The sequence below is a fragment of the Pocillopora damicornis genome, chromosome 3 (genome assembly GCF_964200805.1).
Source record: "Pocillopora damicornis chromosome 3, jaPocDami1.2, whole genome shotgun sequence".
NCBI classification, from domain to species: domain Eukaryota; kingdom Metazoa; phylum Cnidaria; class Anthozoa; order Scleractinia; family Pocilloporidae; genus Pocillopora; species Pocillopora damicornis.
In genome coordinates, this window is record NC_142672.1 from 11,664,011 (window position 1) to 11,680,710 (window position 16,700).

The 16,700-nt window shown below is 36.6% G+C and overlaps 4 protein-coding genes across 4 annotated transcripts; 3 read left to right on the forward strand and 1 right to left on the reverse strand.

Moving 5' to 3' along the window:
* The first annotated feature begins 10 nt into the window (after positions 1-10).
* LOC113667045 (putative sodium-coupled neutral amino acid transporter 12) lies at positions 11-5,863 on the forward strand. Its single transcript, XM_027182838.2, has 6 exons — positions 11-172; positions 1,265-1,660; positions 2,442-2,723; positions 3,710-4,039; positions 4,633-4,734; positions 5,140-5,863. The coding sequence occupies exons 1-6, from the start codon at positions 119-121 to the stop codon at positions 5,329-5,331; spliced, it is 1,356 nt and encodes a 451-aa protein (XP_027038639.2). The 5' UTR covers positions 11-118; the 3' UTR covers positions 5,332-5,863.
* On the forward strand, positions 5,580-8,668 carry LOC113667043 (uncharacterized). The gene is made up of 4 exons (XM_089199432.1): positions 5,580-5,597; positions 6,076-6,273; positions 7,557-7,737; positions 8,139-8,668. Exons 1-4 carry the CDS (start codon positions 5,580-5,582, stop codon positions 8,666-8,668), a joined length of 927 nt encoding a protein of 308 aa, XP_089055558.1.
* A 145-nt stretch (positions 8,669-8,813) lies between these two features.
* On the forward strand, positions 8,814-14,937 carry LOC113667089 (uncharacterized). The gene is made up of 3 exons (XM_027182890.2): positions 8,814-10,413; positions 11,318-11,494; positions 12,615-14,937. The coding sequence occupies exons 1-3, from the start codon at positions 9,847-9,849 to the stop codon at positions 13,185-13,187; spliced, it is 1,317 nt and encodes a 438-aa protein (XP_027038691.2). The 5' UTR covers positions 8,814-9,846; the 3' UTR covers positions 13,188-14,937.
* LOC113667044 (uncharacterized) lies at positions 14,449-16,511 on the reverse strand. The gene has a single exon (XM_027182837.2). It carries the CDS (start codon positions 16,335-16,337, stop codon positions 15,135-15,137), a length of 1,203 nt encoding a protein of 400 aa, XP_027038638.2. The 5' UTR covers positions 16,338-16,511; the 3' UTR covers positions 14,449-15,134.
* Between the last annotated feature and the right edge of the window lie 189 nt (positions 16,512-16,700).

The window sequence follows — 16,700 nt, forward strand, 5'->3', positions numbered from 1 at the left end:
TATTTGTCCCAGTCTCTCTCGTACAACCGAAAAAACAAAATGGCGACGAATTCCGGGTACGGAAGGTAAAACGATTCGTGTGTTATTTTAACACAGTCTCATTCCGGACAGAACACTCATGTCAGGGAAATCATTCGATGTTCATTATGCATCATCTAGCTACTCTGCTACGGTATGTGTTGTAAAATGCAAAGGAAATCGAGACATTTAAATCAACTAGAGACGTGTTTCTCTCAGAGTAGGTCTTTAGACTAATGTTGCTCTAAGATTGTGGGGTAATATGAGCTGCTTTCATATAAGCACCTTTATTTCCCATCTGTGCCAGCTAGTATAGTACGACAGGAATGTTTGGTGAAAGAGCTTTACCAAAAAAGGACGCAGACAGAATTTCTCCTTACAATATCGATACACTATCAATCAGATAAGTGATGAGAATAAAGAAAATATCAATTTGGGGATAATTAGTTTATCTAATACTAAATTCTTTGACCTAACATCAAAAGAATTGTATGGTTGACAGTAAAGAGAATTACCAATTTAATCTGGGAGTTAAAAGGGTTAAAGGCTTCTAAAGGGTTCACACCTTTGCCTCCTACATACTAATAGTTGGTTGCTATTTCCAATGTACTGAGCTGTGATACCACTTGTTGGGAGTGTAGCCAATTTTAGCAAGTATTTTTTTTCCAAAATGGTCTTCTTTCACTGGAGCTTATTTTTGGGAAAAGATCATGCAGAAAAATTTACTGTGCATTGTGTTTGCTTTTCTGGTTTATCCAAATTTTTAAAGCTTAAACTGGGGCTAGAGCTTAAACCAGGGGGTGCACTTTGGAAGGAGGGTGCTTAATCAAAGGGGGATGCTTATTATTCTCCTGTGCTGATTCTGCTGTAGTTGAAGCTTAAAGAGTGGCAATAGAAACAGGTTTTCCTTGTATCCCTACTATTTAAGAACATAAGGGGGGGGGGGGGGGAAGCGCTCATTCCTGGGTGGGTGCTTATTCCAGGAGAGTGCTTATTAGAGTGTGGGCACTTATTCAAGGAAATGCAATACTTGAATATTTTTGTAAAGACACTATCAGTTCTAAGAAGCCAATAGTTGTGCAAGAACAAAGGAAAACTGTCAGCATCTAGGCATATTTTTTGGCTAAACAAAGGTTATCATGGTTATTACCCCCTAAGGGGAAATCACATGATATTCCTCAGTTTTGGCAGGGGCACATTGGGCTATGTGGTTTATAACATAAACATGAATATCTATTGATTTCAGGTTGCCACTATTTTCCTGTTCAACCTCCTTGTTGGTGTGGGAATTCTTGCCCTTCCATCAGCTATTGCGAAAGCTGGAATTTTTGCAGGTGTTCTTTGTCTCATCACTGTGTCTTTCATGGCATTTATTAGTGTAACCTTCATGATTGAAGTATTAGCAACTGCTAATGCTTGGCGAAGAACAAAATCAGTTTGTAGAAAAGGCAGTGTGAAAGGAGGCCTGCTTCAAAATGAAAGTATGGAAGAAAAAAGTCAAATCAAGGTCAAGACTGATGTAATATCTCCTCCATTGTTTGAAATTGAAGAGAAATTTGAGATGGGCTATTTGTCAGAGATGTTTCTTGGAAGTGTGGGATCTACATTCTTCTATGCAGTTCTTTGTTTGTATTTATATGGGGTGAGTGCCTTCTTAACCATTTATCTTGATCTAAAACCAAATTCCCATAACTAATTTACAAGGAAATCTGTAGCAGCTAGAGGGGAGAATTACCATCAATCAGATCTTGGTAGTTTAAAGGTTCACAAATGACTACACAGTTTTTGCAGTAATACTCTGAGAATTCTGATTTGCATCTAATATTTTTTTTTAACTGATGGATGATAGGTCATTCTTGCAGCCCTAATGAATGCAAAGCTTATCAAACCTTGATATTTATCTGCTCATGAACATAAAATAATACCGTGTCAAGCAGACAGTTATAAGGGTTGAACGTAATTTCAATGAGGGAATTGTCTTGATATGAATCAACACCAAATGGTTCTGTTGCCAATTGGGAGAGCTCTAGGATACTTCCAGTGAAGGTACCAACAACTTGCTGGGAAGGTTTGGAAGGCATCTGCATAACTTGAAAATTAATATTGCTACATGTGTTAAACACCACAGTTAAGCATTTGACTCTCAATAGTGGCGAGCATCTAATATTTCCTCGTTATATCACCCCTGAATCAAACAGTAAAGTATGAGAATAATAGAAATGATCACTCTCAAAGAAGCTGCTAATTTATAAACAAATTCTCCTTGTCAGCACCTTAGGAAATGTATAGAACAGTATGGAGAATATGTAAAGTGATGATAGGGTGTTAAGGGTTAAAAGAAGCCTTTGTTAATAATTGTCATGATAATTGTGCTGAAATCAAATTGCCTTAAAGTTTTATTTGATTAAATTTCCTTTTTTCAGGATCTTGCAATTTATGCAGTATCAGTTGCCACAACATTAGAGCAAGCTGTTGGTGCCAGCCATCAAATATCTTATTATTCTTTCCTCTGGGGTTTTATCATGTTCATTGGACCATTTTGTTTCTTTAATTTCCAAAAAACTACATATCTTCAAATGTTTACGATGGTAATGAGGAACTCTGCTATGGTGTTAATGATTGTGCTGACACTACTGGACATTGCAAATGGACACAGAGTACCAACAGACCAGCTGATATTATGGGATACAGATAAAGCTAAGGAGGTATTACAGTTTTTGTACTTATCTTTGTTTGCTGTGTATCATGTGCTGTATGAATGATGATGGAGTAAGTTGATATTTAATTACTCAGTCTAATAGTTCCCAAACTTTTAATTCATACTCTTTAAGTACTGTCCTTAACAACTCATCATACCCAAGAACATGAGATACACGCAACACTTCAGCTGGGGTTTGACCTTGGATATTTAGATCCAGAATCTAGCTTTTTAACCACTAAACCATAATTACTGCTATGACCCCTTCTGAAGTTAAAGCCCAGTACATTAATTTTTAGTTATTTAAATATGTACTGATCTTTTTCTACTATTAGAGACCACATCCATTTAAACCTTTAATTCCCAAGATTTGATTGTTAATTCTCCCCTCTAGCTGCTTTTAAATTTCCTTGTAAATTAGTTACAAGAATTTGGTGTTAGATCAAGAAAAGCAACTTCTACCCAATAAGTCTAAAATTCTTATTACATTTTTGAATGATAATGTATGGATATGAAAAGGGAGAAGTTACATTTAAATTATTCCTGGGAGTTAAAGGGTTAAGTGGCTCAGAGGTGATTTTGCAAACCTAAATGTCTCAGGTTTGCATAACTTTTTTTAATTTCTCCCAACTACCCTTGTGGTTAGATGAGGCTACATGGAAAAAGCTTAAATGATGATTTGCAACAAACTGATTTTAATGACCTTCCTGAGAGCAAAACTTTTGCTCTGGTGAAGGGCTGACACTTAACATTTCAGCTATGAAACTCCTTATGGTGGCCAATTTCCATTATCAACTCAATTGATGAAACCAAATTACCTTGTTATATTCCCTCACTGGCGCAGCACCACAGTTTCTATAGAAACTTATCCCCTTTACTGATTTGAATGACCACTTGCCAGTTCCTCAAGGGTCAGACTATACAGAAGGGTTTAACTGTGTTTTCCTATATTGCAAGATATGAGATTATTTGAAGTTTAATATTTCATTGCAGCTCTTAGGCATGGCAGTGTTTGCATTCATGTGTCATCACAGTGTTCCATCCATCATCCTTCCTCTGGCTGACAAAAGAAAAACTCTGCAAGTTGTTTTGGTGGACTATGTGATAGTTCTTCTCTACTGTGGCATCATTGTTTTCTCTGCAGTCTTAAATAAACCAGCATCTGCCATCCTTCCACTTTATACATTAAACTTTAGTGACCACTCTGTTACTGTCTTGGCAAAGTTTCTCAGCCTTTATCCTGTATTTACACTGAGTAGCAACTTTCCTCTGATCTGTATAACTTTGAGGAATAATTTGATGGCACTATTTCCAGTTTCAAAGGTAATGCACTAATTAAATCAAAGCTTCAAAACCTCTTTCTCCCTCTCCATATTAACATGTTAACTGACTTTAGAAGCAATTGAAACAAATGGTATGATCAAAATGCTTTTAAGAGTGATAATCCATATTAACATGTTAACTGACTTTAGAAGCAATTGAAACAAATGGTATGATCAAAATGCTTTTAAGAGTGATAAAAATTTTAGATATTGGGAGATAGGTTTGAGGAGGATTTCCTGTACTTTTTATTTGTTTTACCGTAATATCGATAACTTTAATGTTAATGATTAAAATCTAACACATTATAGGAATAATTAACACATTCTGCTTGAGTAATTTGATCTCTCATTTGTTATGACAGTGGCAATAAACAATGATGAGAATGATGGTCATTTATGGAAGATATCCAATGAATTTAGCAAAATTGGGCCTGTTTGAATGACCCTTTATTTTGGAAAACATTCTCTGAAAATTAAGGAATCAAGAACATTTGAAAGTTCAGTCTGGTACACTAGCTAGATATACATTTAAAAATGAATTATTTTCTTCTTCCCGGGTATTTAATTGTAATAAATTGTGCATCTTTTTTTCAGAGCTTAATATTTAGCCAGCAGATCTTCACACTTGTGGCCCTTATGCCACCTGTTGTTATTGCAGTGTTTACACATGATGTTGGTCAGCTTGTTGCACTTACAGTAAGTGTCCATCGCTGTGTCCTTTCAGTTTGGTTGTTTTTAGATTTATATTTAGGTTACTGGTAGGTCTTGAAGGGTATTATTCCTAGAAACCCAAATTTGTAAAATTAATTTTAAGTGTATTTACAGCTTTCAGGGTTTTTTTATGGTGTTTGAATGGTGCTAAATTTGAAATTCCTTCAAATTTGCCTCATCCATGAAAGTTAACCACTTGCTTGAAGATTTTTAACCTATTTTCTCTTCAGGAAGTTTAGCTTGAAATTTTTTGACCTTCTAATAAGGATAAGAGAGCTTAAATCTACCAACAAGTTTTGTTAAGTTTTTTTTCTGTTGTATGAATCAACTGGGATATCACTTCAATCTGTTGTGGAATATTTTTTTGACATTACATTTCTCATTTTTCAGGGCTCCTTTGCAGGGTTAGCTATCATGTTTGTGACTCCAGGTCTTCTTGCTTTGTACTCAAGGAACAAGCTGGATAAATCTGTTCCTCATTGGAGGCAAATGCACCACCACAAGTCTCCATTTCAAAGTAATGCGTGGGTCTACCTGACTTTGGCATTTGCTGCCTTTGTGCTGATGACAAGAATATTTTGAATACAGCAAGTTCTTAGTTTTATTAAAATTGATGAAACCATGTAGCAGAATGAATTAATATATAGTATTTCAAGGAAAATCATGTGGCAAAAGCAAGCTTTAAATATGGAATATTTTTCTCTTGCAAATAGAAGATGAGATATAATGATAACCTCTTAACTTATATTTGCAACAAAAAAGCGACAGAAATAACAACAAAATACATTAAACCAAACAAGCTTCAAAGAGAATATATTATAACAGGAAATATGAGTTATTTAATAAAAGTATTTAAGACAGAAACTGTCAATTGCAATTGTGACAATTAAAGACAGAAATTGAAATTGTATCCTTTTTGTATCCCAGACAGTATGAGAACAATGACATCATGTAAAGATTTTAAGACAGTCATAAAGAAAAAGAAAATGAACTTTTAGTGGTAGTTTTAATGAATTTTAATGATTTAAATATTTTTCTTTCTCGAAGATATTAGCTCAACAGAGCTACTCTGATAATTTGAGTTGAAATAAAGTGTATGTATGTATGTATGTAAGACTTATATTTGATGTCCACAGTTCGTAAGCTGTTCAAGTTGTGTATTGCCTGTGACGCTATGGCACTTTTTAAACGTACCCCACTAAAGTTTCTTTCTGTTTTCCTAGAGAGGCTGATTCCAAGTTAAACAATACAACTGGTTCATATTTTCAGATAATCCTTATCCTCATAGGCTTTGCTATTCTAAGCTCAAAGTTGTGAGAGTAAAAGGCTGTTATTGGCGGTCATCTTACAGCCTTGCTTCCTTACACTGAGACAAGCGATCAGAGCGGAAAAAACTCTACAAATAGTTCTTTATCTAATGAGGAACACGCAGAGGGTAGTTCCATACTTGGCCCAGCTTTATTTCAGGTGGGAATGCAGATTTACTTCATCGCTCCTTGTACTATTTCGTCGGGGATTATGTTGGTAAGTCGTTTTCGAATACACTAAATGAAAGGAGATTGAATTTAAGGTCGAATAGGAAATATTTTCTCTCAAGATTGGCTTGATCTCTGTTCAGATCAGATCCTGCCACATTAAAATGTATCAAACTGTAGAATCGACTAAAGCACAAACTCAAAACAAGATACGTAATTTTAGAGGAAAAATGATAATTTCTCAAAGGTTTCAAAATACATGATGAGCGCGTGATTTGTCAACTGTTCTGTCTCTTGATCGTTCAAAAAAGGGTCATCACGCCACTGGTTGGCGTTTTCAGAGACAGCAACATACAGTGCTTCACAACCCGAGTGGAATACACAAATAGAGTAAATTTTTCTTGTCTGTTTTATTTCTTATATCGTGATGTGTAAGCAGTCAGCTGATCAGTTCAGTTCGAGAGTTTTCCCGCCAAAAGTCCCAGAACTAGCGTGACTGTCCCTCAGATCCAGTCTGTTTTCATTGTCAATTCCTTCGACCGTCCTCGAAATCAGTGGGGAACCTAGCATCCTTAAATCCAAAAACGATAAAAATGTTTGGTCTAATATACATGTTAATCCCAAATTAAAATCAGTGAAAGTAATTAAGGTGAGTTTGTTCGAACTAAAAACGAAAAAACAAACAAATTGATAACAACGCATATGTGAAAAGAAAAAAAAAATATCTTGTGAGATGTTTTAGTGCGTAGTATCGCTGAGTATTTTTACGAGTTGTGCCGTATTTTGAAGAGCCCGTGAGGAGAGTTAAAATACAAACAACGTTAAACAGGTTAAACAGGTTTTTTTAAAGTACAAAATAACCAACTGTCCAAAGAACCGTACAATATCATAGGATATTTGTACTCTATTTGCGCGTTATTTGTACTCTACTTTGTACAGTTGAATAATAAATAACCTTTCTAGAATTACGACCCGATCACGCTCTTCAAGCTTGTATCAGTATTACAGGGAGTAGCCATATTTGACCGGAATTATCCCTGAGGGGCACAAGACAACAGAGAGTATTAAGCAAAATCCCCTCTCCCCCCCTAGGCGAGATACTAGTTCATTAATTAGGGATTACCCCGAGTGCTACATAACGTTCCCTCACATTTAAAAAAGTACCCATGAATTTATCATCTTTTATGGAAAGAGGTGCTGTGAGAGTGAAAAGGCTTCAATAAAAACATAACATGATTATCACAGCCAGAACTCAAACCCAGGCTAATTAATCTGAATTCTAGTGAATTTTGGATACTTCTTATTTTGTTTTTGTTTTCTTTGAAACAACAGACAGCTCAAGCTGGGGGTGCCGTAGCATTGTCTGTACTGCTCACAGTGTTTTGTAATTTGGCAGCTGTATTCACTGTGCCTCCTCTTGTGGCTTGGACAATAAATTTTGAGAATGTCAGACTGGATCCTGTTAAACTTTTGATTAAGTTGGTGCTGACTGTTCTTCTTCCATTATTGGTATGTACAATCAGAATAATTGTAATTTGGTGTGAGGAGAATAAGTATCAATATACATTAAATACTATTTTGACTCATTTCAGATTTTAAAGTTAATTTAGTTGTTATTTATATGTATTGGATGTTTAAAAATTAGGCACTGCACACGATATCTTACTTCATGGTTCTTAAATCAAACATTTACTCAGTCATTTCATCATATTGCCGTAATGTTAAGAGATTATGACAAGGCAAGTTGTCCAGAGTAGGTTGAGGAATGCCTTTTCAATGTTCTGCTGAATAAGTTTTTGTAATATTGATTATTTAACATATACCTAGTTCACTATTTATAAGTTTATTAACCAGGGAGTGCACTTAAATTATAGCTTAGCTAAACTTAATCTTTGACGACATGAATTTTATAAGTTGGCAAAGGACTGAGTTACATAACTTGCGTGAAGACATTTGTCACGAAATACTCCAACACACTGAAAGCCGTAAGCATCATACTGTTAGCAATGATTCCATGGTTAAAGGTCAGCCGAGCAAGTGTTCAAAAAGCCTTCAGTATGATCTCTATTTGGAGTATTTTTGCTGTACTTGGATGGGGCTTAGCAATGCACTTACTCTTCATTATTGTTATTCTTCTTCCATGTTTTGCCTTGAAACTGGAAAAATCTGCTTTGAAGTCAGTTGTCATCCTGGCTAGTCAAAAAACTTTGGCCATTGCCGTAACAATATGTGGTTATCTTCCATTTACACAAGCTGAGCAAGGCCTTATAAGCTTCCCTCTAATTATTATTCACATTGGAATCCTAGTGTCTGATTCAGTGTGGGCATCCTGGTGGTTTGCACAGGATGCAAAAAGAGAAAAAGAGAAAATTGAGAAAGCTGAAAAAATTTTACAAAATGATAACACTGATAATTCATTTCAAATATCACATGATCATTCATGAGGAAATTATGCTTGGCATAGCATGATTGTGCGAATTAGCTAACATTAACGGGCCTCTCTGCTAGTATATATATTTTTGTATACTTATTATTTTAATCATTTTTGTTAAAAATTTCTTGTTCTTATTTGGCCAAAGGTAAATGGATAACCAGGTTAAAGAAATCAAAACTGGATTTCCAATCTCCTTTAATTACGTTTTCCTCAGGGTAAATACAAGATATTAATTTACAAAATACTTTGAAATCATCAAGCTTTGTTTTACCGCCAAAGTGATTGACCAAAACGGTCAAATTGAAGAGAGCATGATCATTTTCTGAACCTTTGAAAATCGTTTTGATCGATGGTCACCATGGATCTTTGGTGTAGCGTAAATAGAAAGTGATTATGTAATGCACTAAAAATCACGTGAACCGCTCGAGTTCATTCTGTTGTGAAAAGTTTTCAGCATTATGTCGAGTTTTTGTACAATATTTGGAACCGGCCAGTACAGCTGAATACGGTCTAGTCAACGAGCGTATGCTTAGATGTAGACCTTAAAAGTCCTCCTCGCACAAGCCCGGATTGACCCGTAGTACGGTTTGAATCATCAGAAAGACTGCTATAAATAGACGAGGGCGCAGCCACGATTTTCCCAAGGGGGTATCACACTGTGTCAAACAGAGAGTACTCACCAGTTTTCGCCACCTGAATATTGTAGCGCTCGTGGCGTGCTTCTGTACTTCTTGATGTTGTATGCGCACTAGCCTGGGTTAGCTTTTGGGTTCATGTTAACCTGCAATCTGGGTTTTTTTTTCCGGCGTATCACTATTAGACGCAGTTGGAGGACAGAGAGTAAAGCCTCCTTTTTCCAATCGCAGATCAGCCTTTTGCGCTGCAACACTACACTGTACAATATCACGTTAGCCCGAGTTACAAAAAAAACGAGGGAATTTCAAACCTTCCTGCCAGGTAAATTCGGGTCTCGAGAGGGGTTACCGGTTTACCTGGAAGGAGGGGCTGATCCGGACTTTTGAAAAGCGTAGCCATTTGTGGTGAATCAACCACTGAAGGTCACAGGAGAGAGATCATATAATAACTTTTCGTAAGTCCCCGACAGTTTACCTTCCACGAGTAAATGTTTCAGTTGTTGTGTGCGTACGTCGTGCGTCACGCAATAGAAGTCACGCATTCGTTTTGTTGATGACGTTCATAGGCGCGCGTATTAAGTTGCGTCATATGAATCCGACAATGGCGGCATTGAATCTTCCTGAGAGTGAAGGTTCTCCAGAAGAAATATCGGAAAAACGACCGAAGTTATTGACTAGAGTGAAGGCAGTGGTTTTTAAGAATTTTTTGTCTATAAGCTTAGTCTTTTTCGTAGCTTTAGGAATTTTGGTTCCAGAACCCGGCGTCTTCTTCAGCGAACTACCGACCCACTATGTCTGTGTCGTTGGAATCTTTCTTCACAGTGGAATCAAACTTAAAACAGGAGAAGTGAAAGACGCTTTTAAAGCGTTCAAGGCTATGATCTGGGGTGTTATTTGTATTTTGTTGATTACGCCGATTATTGGCGGACATTTAACTGGATTGTTGCCATACACTGTCACAAAGGGTCATGCCACGACAAACGGCGTTGAAATAAATGGAAGTTCCCCGTCCACTGGAGGACACTCAGAGGGTAGTTCAGTACTTGGTCCAGTTTTTTTTCAAATAGGAATGCAGATTTATTTCATCGTGCCGTGTACGATCTCGTCTGGCGTTATCTTGGTAAGTTTAAAACGTGTCATGGAGCGATAGGGAATTTGGCGAGCTTAGGAAAGTTTAATTTTTTTCCATTTATCCCCCCACACACACATACACAACACCTGCAGAATAGTAGGGTTTTTATTATTTTTATTATTATTATTATTATTATTATTATTATTGTTATTATTATTATTTAGTTATTTATTTTCTGACCTGACCCTGTCCAACATTTTGTCAAAGATGTCAATAACCAGTTACACAGAATATTTTATAACCTTTAAGTTTTTCCTGCCCTGTGGGTCAAGAGGTCCAGGTTTGAAACCTGGCCGCGTAAATGTATTGGGTTTTTGGGCAAAACACTCACACTACCTCTCTCCACCAAGGGGTATAGAATTGTTCTTAAGAGTGTCTTTAATCTAGCGTGGACTGAATGAACATTTGATAAAGACACCAACAGAACAAACATGTGATCAACGCGTGAAACATTTTTGAAGTGCATGTGAAACAAATGAGCCAAGGCAACTTCTCTCTTTAAAATGCAAGTGTCCCACTTTTGTAAGATTCATATGCTGACAGTTTTCACACATTAAAATAGGTTGGAAAACAACTATCTTACATGTGAAACACTTTTGAAGTGCATGTGAAATAAACAAGCCAAGTTAACATCACTCTGTGAAATGTTCTCCACTTTTGTAAGATTCAAACAAACATTTCACAATCGCTATTTGATATCTATGCTATTATTCTGTTTCCGACAAGATTCATATGCTTGCAGTTTTCGCAAATTAAAATAGGCAGGGACGCAACTATCTTGCTTGCTTGCTTTAAAAATTATTGACATAATGATTCCAAAATAAATTAGGATTATGATATTGGTTATAATTTAAGTGTCTAAGTTTTAGATATACAATTTTTTCTTCAACAGACAGCACAAGCTGGAGGTGCTGTAGCACTGTCAGTGCTGCTCACAGTGTTTTGTAACTTGGCCGCTGTATTCACCGTTCCTCCTCTTGTGGCCTGGATAATAAATTTTGAGAATGTTAGGCTGGATCTAGTAACATTTTTGATTAAACTGTTGCTGACAGTGCTTCTTCCATTATTGGTAAGTGTTGTAGCAAGAGTGTAATAATGCAAGATTCAATACATGAAATTCTTGGTGCTAAAGTTAAAAGAACCAAGTGACAGATAGGAGGGTGGCAAAGCAGGTATCCTGATCTCGTTTCACGCCTGAATTTTTGGAAAAATGCATGTTTCATGTATATAAGGGGAAAAATTTCAAATTCTCATCTTGTGTACAAGGTTTCAGGGAAATACTGAGGTTTTTTTGTGAAATGATATGAAAAGTCTATGGGTCACATATATTTCAGGAGGCAAATTAAACTTGATTCTGGTTCATAAATTCACAAATCTCACTGGCCTTTCTGTTAAATTTGCACGTCACATATTAATTTGGCCTTAATCACACACAGGTAGAACCCCTTTGCCACCCTTAGATAATAAGGAGAGTTAACATTGAGATCATGGGAGTGAATGGATTAACAGGCTTTGTCAATAACAAATTCATTATACAGCCAAAAGATTACAACAAAGGACTGCAGAACAGACATAGTTTGATGCTACTCTGGTTTGCAGATTTAATGAATGTAACGGAAGAAGTTAAAATTCATAGACTGCAGAACAGTTGCATGATTCAACTAGTTGTTTGCATTGCTTTCACTATCTGTAAGATGAAGATATGTCGAGTTTTGTGACTCCTGTAATTACAAATGATCAAATAAACAATTTCTTTTTCGAGACAAAAAGATGCCCAGATGTTACAAAGTATTTGAACCAGATACAAGGGTTTTTGTTGAGGGAGGAAAGTGGTAAATCTGAAACAAGCAATTAAGGTTTATCTAGCTTTGAAGGTAACCAAGGCCTAGCATGTGCTCCTTTATATTTTTGTACACAGACAAACATTTAATCTTCTCACTCCCAAGATCTCATTTCTAGTCTCGTTACTGAATGCCATACAGTTCTTATCATGTTAGTTCAGAGAATTTAGCATTGGATCAACTAATAACCCCCTAATTGATATTTTTCTTCATTCGCATCACTTGCCTTCGTATTGTATTTGTATTGTGAGGAGTACTTCTGTCTTGGTTCCTCACAGAAGTTAGGGTTAGTGGCATTTGCTACTGGCACTGAGATAAATTTTTTCAATTTTTTTTTCTTCTTTATAGGTTGGCAAAGGTTTGAGATATATACCCCATGTGAAGCCATGTGTGAAGAAATATTCCAATACACTGAAAGTGATCAGCATCATACTATTGACTATGATTCCTTGGCTAAAGGTCAGCCAAGCAAGTGCACAAAAAGCCTTCACCGGATTCTCTGTTGGAAGTGTTTTTGCTGTTATTGGATGGGGCCTAGCAATGCACCTTCTTTTTATCATCATTGTCATTTTTCCATGTTTTCTACTGAAACTGGAAAAATCTACTCTTAAGTCAGTTGTGATAATGGCCAGTCAAAAATCCCTGGCAGTCGCAGTATCAATAGCTGGTTATCTTCCATTTACGCAAGCTGAACAAGGCTTGCTAAGCTTGCCAATGATTTTAATTCACCTTGGAATTCTTGTGGCTGATTCAGTGTGGGCATCTTGGTGGTTTGCACGGGATGCTAAGAAAGAAAAAGAGAAAGCTGACCCTGGCAACATGGCGTTAAAAGGAGATGAGACTACTAATCAAACAACTAATGATGAGCTGGATCATTTATGTTGTGATGCAAATCAACAGTTACATGTTTCATCTGTTTAATGACCAAAGTCATATCCCATTTTTCCTCAAATAATGGCTGTGCTCTATTAAGCACCCTCCCCAAATTAGCACCCACCCTCTAGGCCATAATATCAAACAAACACCTCTCTTGAATAAATACCCCCATCCCCCCTCCTCCCTCTTTTTCTTAGATAATAGGGATACAAGGAAAACCTGTTTTTATTGCCACTTTTTAGGAGAATAATAAGTACCCTCCTAATAAGTATCACTCTTTTTTTTGCCTCAAATAAGTGCCTGGGTGCTTATTCAAGGAAGAACAGTAGCTCTGAAGTAAACTATTACCCTGAATTGAGCTAGTTTAGTGTGGTCTTCATTTCTAGACTTATTTATCTTGACATCAGTAAATCACTTGGTACTTGGCACAGGTGTAGTACATGTGTCAGTGAGAAAGGGGAAGAAGTATATTTTGTGATTAATCAAAACTGTAACAAAATTCTCGAATGTGGTTAGCTATCATTAGCCCGATTTGAGAACTAATAGGACAGCGTACACATCATGCTTGTAATTGGACAAGCGTGATGTGTACGCTGCTTGTGTATGTGAACAGTACGTGTCATGTGTGGACTGTTGTTGTGCATTTCCTGAAATTATCAGTTGTTTTTTTTTTTAATGAAGACATTTCATCAGTCTAATTTCTTTCTTGAATTTTGTCAGTTTTGATTAATTGGTAACAGAACTTTGTGTAGTCCAGTTCTGTTGGTAATCATACCAGCGATTAACAAATCACTTGACTCAGGCCTGTTGCTGTTATTAACCCTTTGATCCCTCAAAAGATTGTTTATTCTTTCTCTTGGCTGCTGCACTTTTCCTTGTTAATTAGTTTTGAGAGTTTGTTGTTAAATCAAGATAAGAACTTCTACCTGGTAAGTTTGAGTATTCTCATTACCTGTTCACTGGATAATAAATCTCCTCTGGTAGTTAAAAGGTTAACTGTTTACACCCTAACATCAGTATGCTTAGTCACAGTACTGTTCATATATATACATTTCCTAAAGTGCTGCAAGGGATAATTTGTTAAAATTCCAGTGAGTCTTTAATTGGTGATCACTTCCTTTTATGTGTGATCCAGGAGTGATATTAGAAGGACAAAATTAGATGTTAGTTATTCTTAGGGGTTGATTGGTTAACAAGGAGGAGTTCGACTAAACTGGGTTTTTTTTTTTTTTTTTTCATATTTAGTAATCTGGTGGTGGGGTATGTCTTCAAGTGTGTCTCTTGTATGTTTAGAAAAGGTCTTTAATTATTTAATCAATTGATTACCGGTATTTATTTTTCCATTCAACTTTGCCTTCTCATTTCATCTAAGTATGTATGAGAGTAAGAATTCACTCTTAAAACTAAGGCCTGGAGAATCCTTAATAGAGAAAAGAAGCCTGAAGCTTCTTCGCCCTACATCAGAACAAATAATTATACGTTTGAAAAATAATTTAAATACATAATGACCAACTTAATTTATTGCAGAGTCTTCCACATATGTTTGTCTAAAAGCAAGCAATCAAATTATGTACTTTCAATTTTGAAATAGCTGAACAGTCTATTGGAAAACACCACTTTTATGGTCTGGTTATATAATTTTCTGTTCTTATGATAAAACACGTCAGATCAATTTCATTTATAGAGATAAATAATTCCATTCTATTATCATTTTATCAATGTTAGTTAAAAAATTAATGGAAGTATCACAACCATGCATAATTTGTTTTCAATAAATTTTATTTATTTATTTATATTTTTTGAGGTTTGGTGATTCACTAAGCTGAATTTTGTATTTCTAACTTATATTTGTATGAAAATTGATCAGCTTGAAAAGACTAGGGGATTGAACCTTTTCTATGTTCTTCTAATGTCCACAGCGACAGTAGTTCTGCTAATTGATCCCATACATGCTGTCAAACAAAGTGATATATTAATTATACAAAATTTAATTTAAGGGTCTATTTTCTCGCCAGTTAACAACCCAAACTTTGCAATTGGATGAGTTATTTTCCATTTTCGTTCAGCCCTTGTCAAACCATTTTCAGGTGAACTATTACAATTTTCAAAACCAAGAGAAGGTAAAAAAGCCGCCGCATGTTTAGCTATCCCAAGACAAGCAGACAAACCAGTTGACCGAATGCCACCCACTGTGATCCATGCTTTGTCTGGTTGACACTCAATGCAGTAGTCTTTGAACTCTGTTACAGGCCGCAGACCTGCATATGTCCCTATGACAGAATGTTCTTTGAGAGATGGAAGAATGGTCTGTGCCCGATATATTAAAGTGTCAATGACTGTCTTGTCAATCTCTGCATTGCAGCGATCTAATTGGTCTTCGGCTGTGGGCCCCACTATTATGTTATCATAGACTGTAGGAAAAAGAAGAACCCCTTTAGTTTTTGGTGTAGGTACAGGAAATATAATTGAGTTCAAAAGTTTGCCTGCGGACTTGTCGAACACAGCATACTGTCCTTTCCGTGGTTTGATGGTAAATGGGCTTTGTCTATGTATTGTTTCTAGCTCATCACCATATAAACCAGCACAATTGACTACAACTGAAGCAGTGACTGGCCCTTTAGATGTTGACAGCTGCCAATCCTTCCCTTGTCTTTTCCCACTAGTCACATGACAGTTGGTTAAAATGGTTGCGTTCTGCGCCAGTGCTAAGTTTGCCAACGTGACGGGAATTCTCCACGGATCCACAATGCTCTCTCCAGGCACATGCACGGCACCAAGAGCATTTCTATTCAAGTGCGGTTCTTTCTCAAGAAGTTCTTGAGCTGTTATCTGCCTTATGTCTGAAACACCAGCTTCGTGAGAAATAGCGACAATTTTCGGCAATTTTTCCAGATCCTCTTCGTTCCATGCTACAATAAAGCCTCCAGATTTCCTGTAAGGGATGTTATGCTTCGAGAAAAAGCTTTCATTCAATTCTCGCGCCGATTGAAGGCATCGTAACTCTAAACTACCGAGCGGCGCATCAAATCCCGTGTGAAGAGTTCCACTGTTTCCTGAGCTAGCGCCACAGACAAGGTTCTCTTCTTTTTCGCAAAGAACACATCGAAGTCCTAGAGAAGTGAACTCGTGTAGAACGGAACAACCTACAACTCCTCCTCCCACAACAGCCACGTCGAATTTCCTGTCTTCTTCCATGACAGTAAAAATAATATATCCTATCTCCTAGCTTTCAATCACCGCGTAGATCCATCTATATACGGATTCCCTTTCAATTCTTCTGACACTTTACGCGTAAACTATATCATTTTCAAGCAATCCTCTCCAAGAAATGTCCGCAATCCCGTGATCCCAGGAAAAATTAACTTGAGCCAGCAAGCACAATTACCACTTCATACTTTATGTATGTGGAAACGGTTTGGGCGGACGCTCAAGATGACGGAGATTCTATGAGCCCCGTGATTGCTAGAAAAAACCTACCGTGTATTGCATTGGTAAACTCATAGAATATTGAAACATTTTAAGTTAAATTTAGAAAAGCAATAGGCCGCACTTTATATC

What these genes read in the sequence shown, in the direction of transcription:
- LOC113667045 (XM_027182838.2), top strand. Translation starts at nt 119, where the DNA reads ATGTCAGGGAAATCATTCGATGTTCATTATGCATCATCTAGCTACTCT. An exon ending in ATACAGATAAAGCTAAGGAG is followed by an intron (nt 2,724 to 3,709) that starts GTATTACAGTTT and finishes ATTTCATTGCAG; the next exon opens with CTCTTAGGCATGGCAGTGTT. An exon ending in CACTATTTCCAGTTTCAAAG is followed by an intron (nt 4,040 to 4,632) that starts GTAATGCACTAA and finishes TCTTTTTTTCAG; the next exon opens with AGCTTAATATTTAGCCAGCA.
- LOC113667043 (XM_089199432.1), top strand. An exon ending in TTTCGTCGGGGATTATGTTG is followed by an intron (nt 6,274 to 7,556) that starts GTAAGTCGTTTT and finishes TTGAAACAACAG; the next exon opens with ACAGCTCAAGCTGGGGGTGC. An exon ending in TCTTCTTCCATTATTGGTAT is followed by an intron (nt 7,738 to 8,138) that starts GTACAATCAGAA and finishes GAATTTTATAAG; the next exon opens with TTGGCAAAGGACTGAGTTAC.
- LOC113667089 (XM_027182890.2), top strand. Translation starts at nt 9,847, where the DNA reads ATGACGTTCATAGGCGCGCGTATTAAGTTGCGTCATATGAATCCGACA. An exon ending in TCTCGTCTGGCGTTATCTTG is followed by an intron (nt 10,414 to 11,317) that starts GTAAGTTTAAAA and finishes TTTCTTCAACAG; the next exon opens with ACAGCACAAGCTGGAGGTGC. An exon ending in CAGTGCTTCTTCCATTATTG is followed by an intron (nt 11,495 to 12,614) that starts GTAAGTGTTGTA and finishes TCTTCTTTATAG; the next exon opens with GTTGGCAAAGGTTTGAGATA.
- LOC113667044 (XM_027182837.2), bottom strand. Translation starts at nt 16,337, where the DNA reads ATGGAAGAAGACAGGAAATTCGACGTGGCTGTTGTGGGAGGAGGAGTT.